At 48.1% G+C, this 5,601-nt stretch overlaps 1 protein-coding gene across 1 annotated transcript; it reads left to right on the top strand.

The window, feature by feature from the left end:
- The first annotated feature begins 2,024 nt into the window (after positions 1-2,024).
- Positions 2,025-2,789, top strand: LOC125759297 (uncharacterized). Its single transcript, XM_049417710.1, has one exon. The coding sequence runs from the start codon at positions 2,025-2,027 to the stop codon at positions 2,787-2,789; it is 765 nt and encodes a 254-aa protein (XP_049273667.1).
- The last annotated feature ends 2,812 nt before the right edge of the window (positions 2,790-5,601 follow it).

Here is a 5,601-nt window from a genome sequence, read left to right as displayed (position 1 = left end):
GCCCGCGGAAGTATGCTCCGAAAAATGCGGACTGGCAACGTAATAGTTTGTTAAAAGACGTGGTGACATTCTTCAAGAGCAACAACCTGATGCTTGTCCAAGCCGATAAAGAAGGCGGGTGCGCCGTTCTACCGAAGGGAATCTACAACGAAAAAGCGAAGGCAGCGATAAACAAGAATTTTGTCCCCGTGAAGAAAAGTGAAGTGCGAGTGAAAACCAAGTTCGTCGAGTTTTGTAAGCGGCTAGATTTAAGTACGCTTGCGAGGGACATAACTAACAGCAGAGGTAATAGCTTGAACGCGTTTTTAACTGCCAAGGCCCATAAGCCTGAATTTCCTTTTAGGACCATAGACAGTGAAGTGGGATCGTGGCAGAGGAATGTTAGCCAGTTCTTGTTAAAAAAGCTCAAAATGCTCGTGGTCGACGACCCGTTTCTTGTAAAAAATCTGCTGATGTCGCAAAGTTTTTAGAGGGTAATGACGATGTTTCTTATGGTTTTTCAGTAGACGTGCAGGATTTGTTTTATTCTGTTCAGCAGAAGCAACTGATGGTTTCAGTGAAAGAATGCATAGAGGATAACGGTGACGTGTCCTTCCAGAACTCAGTCGGCTTGTCCGTTGATAATTTCTTGACATTATTGCAGTTTTATTTAAACTCTACTTTTATAATGTTTGACGAACAGCCGTTCTTGCAGCGCGATGGCGTTTGCATAGGCTCTTGCGTAGCCCCTATCTTGTGTCATATTTTTCTTGCTAAGGTTGATAAGACTCTAGAACAGGTTTTAACGGGGGGCCGGTTTTAAGAATTTTTAGGTATGTTGACGATTTTTCAGTGGTTTTAAAGAAACAGCCAGCCTTCACCTACCCCTCTACAGTAGGTGGAGTTTTATCAATTTTTAGTGCACAAGGACTTGGGTTGCGTTTTACCCATGAGCTCCCCGATCATTCGGTTTTACAGTTTTTAGACCTTAAAATAACGTTCTGCAATGGACACGCTTGCTGGGGCTACTACCCGAGGTCTAAGAAGGGATTGCTGCCCTTTGATTCGGCACATTCGAAGACGATTAAGGGAGCTACAGCGTTGATGTGTCTGGAATCGGCTGTCAAAAAATCGTGTCCGCATCAAATGATGCCTAGTTCTGACAATCAGGTACGCCGTCTTTCGGCTGCAGGGTTCCCCAACTCGGTCTTGACTGCTGTTTCTGAGACCCTCCTTCAAAAGTTGAAACGTGGAACGGGACGTACAACGGCTGAGGACCACCGGAAGGCCCTTAGGCCTGAGGTTGTACCGTATGTTCACAAGCTTTCCCACAATCTAAAGAAGGTGGCAAGTAGGCACGGGGTCCCAATTTGTTTCTCTGCCCCCAATAAGCTGGGAAAGCTGTGCCCACGTATTTGCAACACCAGCAAACGTGGTTGCCAGAAGAACCACCAAACGCCGTTCGTCAAGTGTTCCACTGGAGTGGTCTATTGCATTCCCATGTCATGTGGGATGTTCTACGTTGGCAAAACTGGGCGCTGTGTCAACGACCGTTTGGGGGAACATGCACAAAAATTAAAAAGCTAGATGATAAGTACGCACATTTAGTTGCGCATGTCATTAAATGCACAGGATGTGTGGCCCGGTTTGAAGGGACCATGATTCTTGGTAGGAGTGAAGACAAGACTGCACGTGTCAGTTTAGAAACCTATCATATTAAGAAACTTGATAACAAGTGTGTTAGCGCCCCATCTCATGCCCTCCTTGACTGTGAGTTTCATCTTCTAGATGCGGCTGTCGGGTCTTAGGTCACGTTTTCCTGCGGTTTTCTTTGGTTGGCTGTTTTGCGTTGTTGGCGCTGCGCGTTGTTAATCTTTGTTATCCATCCCTCTGTTTCTTTTTCATGCTTCACTTTGGCATATATAAGGTGCATCATTCTGCCACTAAAACCAGTTGTCAGTCAGCGCTTTTGTGTCCGTGTCGTCTCTCTTGTGGGGGTGTGTTCGCGCTGTTACGCCCTTAATCTACACTACGTAGTTCCGCTCATGATCAAGACGCCAGGTCTCGCGTCTTGTACTAACCGAAGTGTGGCTGAAACCAGGCTCAAGCGTCAGCTTCAGCGGTTCGAGCATCGTCCAGAAGTCCTGAAGGAGTACCATGCCACCATCAGCGAGTACTTCAAAGAAGGCCATGCGGAAAGAGTAGTGCCATCGGCACCCCTTGGACAGACCGTCTACTACCTGCCTCACCATGCGGTAGTCCGACGTGAGGCCGTGACTACAAAGGTCCGCGTTGTGTTCGATGCCTCATCGCATGAATACGGTGAACCGTCTTTGAACGACGTGCTCGATAAAGGCATCAAGCTGGGTCCTGAACACCTGCAGCTACTCTTGCAGTTTAGGAGCAGCAAATTCGTTCTCACCGCGGACATCCCAAAGGCCTTCCTCCAGATATGGATCCGATCGGAAGACAGAGACGCTCTTCGCTTCTTGTGGATCGACCAATCACCGACACATGAGCATCCCGTCCCAACAATCATCGAGTGGCGCATGACCCGGGTCCCATTCAGAGCGTCTTCTAGCGCGTTCTTGTTGTCGGCAACCCTACAGCACCACCTCGAAACATGGAAGACGAAGCACCCGGACATCGTGGCCCGCCTACAACGGGCATTCTACGTGGATGACTTAGTCATCGGCGCGTCTTCGGAAGAGGAGGCATTGCAAATTTACCGAGAAGCGAATGCTATCGTTACCAATGCGGAAATGGAATTGAGAAAATGGTGCTCAAACTCCCGCCTTCTCTGCGACTAGTTCTTGAACGACGGCCTGTCACTAGAGAATGTCACCGAGCAGAGCTCTAAGTCCAAGGTGCTTGGTCTGCTGTGGGACCGCTCATCAGATGATATCATCATCACCACTACGCAAGGCGTATTCACGTTCGTTTCCAGTCAACCGTCGACGAAGCGAACCGTTTTGCAAGCATACGCCAGGCTCTTCGACCCACTGGACTTCGTCGCTCCATTTCACGTGACAGCTCGTATCCTGTTTCAGCAAGAATGGCGACAAGGCATCGATTGGGACGAGCCTCTTCCACCTGACGTCGAGGACTTGCGGAAGTGGGCATCGGAACTTCCTGTTCTTTCTGACCATCGCTTTTCACGTTACCCGTCATTGACATCTGAAGACCATAGAGGCGTGACAGTACATGACGGCCCTCTAACGCAACTCTGCGAGGAAACCAAAGATGCACGGGCGCTGACACCCTCGCACCTCCTAAACGGCAAGCACGTCGTGCGGCTACCAGCAAGAGCTGCAGGGTGTTTGCCTGGTTCCACCGCGCATGACCTGCGAAGGCCTATGAAGTGCGAGCACGAGCTTCTGCAACGGTTATGGAAAAGCAGGAAGAAAGAATATTTGCTTCGCCTGCACTGTCGCAATTTGGGCTTGTTGGTGCATTGTGACGACTGAAAATAACGCTAAGAAACGGGGACACAAGAAGAGGACACACGACACAGGCGCTAACTTCCAACATAATGTTTATTACCACCGCACGCTCGCCTATATCACCAAAAGAATAATGTCACATGACATGTATGATGCGCACAAAAATTAATTTCTTAGAAAATACAATTCCTTATCACTGAACGTAAGCGAGGGAGTGCTGACGCACTTAGACCCCAGTGAAGCGATATCCTCAGCCTCAATAATCTCTCTAGTAAGCTTGTCAAACATTCTCTTGATAACTGTGCATGCATTGAATATCGGTGCGCAGCCGCAGGATTTACAATGAATGGCCAGACAACTCCTCTGGCCGTTTTTCACATTATTACAATGTTCCCTTAATCTATGATTAAGGCAACGGCCCGTCTGTACAATATACTCTACCACAAGAAAGCGGGATACGATAAACAACGCAAATGATGCAGGGAACAAAAACAGTTCGATGCTTCTTATTACAACCTTTGGGTTTTCGGTCACGGTCATGAACGCCACAAAGGCTGACCAACTTCTTGGAAGCGGAAAAGACAACCCTAACTTCAGAACGCTTAGCTAATTTCTTAGGTTGTGCGATATCTTGTAATAGTATGGTATGACGACTCGGTGCTTCGGTTTCTCGGCATCATGACTCGCTGTACATCCTGGGTTGCGAAGCGTACGAAGCAAGCCTTCTGCAACTGAAGTTTGAACGTGGAGTCTGCAGAGGATAACCTGCTTTCGACAATCGGTCTGATTGATTATGAAAACTATTGGCGATTTTCGGCTCACAAGATTTGCTTAATGCATGACGAAAACAATGACTGATGATGTCCCTTTTCACTAGTTTGGAGTGAGCTGATTGGTAAGGAAGGACCGGTTTGTTCATACGTGGTTGGTATGCCCAACTTATGCGGTTAGGATGAAAGGTGAAGAGGACATCGAGGAATTTTATGGCATTGCTCTCAGGCAGTTCGTGTGTGAGAGTCAAGGGTTTAAAACACTCAGAAAATTGTGAAATTATTTTTGCCAAACCTGCCTCGTCCGCTACGGTGTCGTTAGTTAACAAAACAAGGTAGCCATCGACATACCGGAACACTCTAAAAAGACAGGGCGTGCAAACACGGACACAAGAAAGAAGTCAGGACACCACAAACGCCGACCAACAACTGAAGAGACGCACAACGGCTGAAAAGAAAGAAGGCACGAAAACTTATCTGCGCATGCCCATGCAACAGGCGAACCTATCAATCCGGCACGCGTGGCGGTCTACGTGGAAGATAACTGTTAAGGCATTTGATTTCATCTTTAAGCAAGGTAATCGAAGGTTGGCTCACGCATGCGCTACCACTATTCTCGATATGCCATGCTTCAATCATCAGGCGCGTTTCTTCATTTCTATGCCGGTACAGCACTGCGCATTCATCAAATTTTGGCGTGCACTTACAATCTCGACAATCTAAAGATAGATTAGAAGGTGAGCCTCCTGTTAGCGATCTCTTATGTTCCAACAATCTCTGGTTGATGCATCGGCCCGTCTGTCCTGAATAATACATGGAATGAATACTTACCAACTAGCTCAGCTCTCTGTTATTCTACCGGAACACTTTTTTTATGTTCAAACTATCAAGATGTAGGTTAATCGATCTGTCAATTCTACTTAAAAATATGTCGCTTAAAATGGGCGCTATGCAAGTTTACTATCGATAAAACAGGCAGGCATACAAGATGGAACCCAGTCTGCACGAGAGCTCAGACATCGTCTTCTTCCCTATCGAGTTTCGAGTTATCTTTGGCGCCACGTAGCATCAGCCCCAGCGGCGAAGGCACCGTCTCGGTGCTCGGTTGGTCCGAGTGGTATCGCTTCAGCCGAGAGACGTGGACAACGTCAGAACACGAGCGCGCGCTGGTGCTGTGAAGTGGTTCAATTTCATAGGTCACGTCGGTAACTTGGCGCACGACACGGTACGGACACGAGTATGGCGAAGTCAGCTTTTCGCACAGGCCAACTCGCCGTGATGGCGTGCTGAGAAGGACCGTGTCACCACGCTGGAAGTTGACATCGCGGTGGCGGGCATTGTAGAGCAGTCGTTGGCGGTCTTGCGAATCACTAAGACGCAGGCGAGCAATTTCACGTGCCTGTAGAGCT

This window comes from Rhipicephalus sanguineus, chromosome 7 (assembly GCF_013339695.2).
Source record: "Rhipicephalus sanguineus isolate Rsan-2018 chromosome 7, BIME_Rsan_1.4, whole genome shotgun sequence".
NCBI lineage: Eukaryota > Metazoa > Arthropoda > Arachnida > Ixodida > Ixodidae > Rhipicephalus > Rhipicephalus sanguineus.
This window is presented reverse-complemented; position numbering and strand designations above follow the sequence as displayed.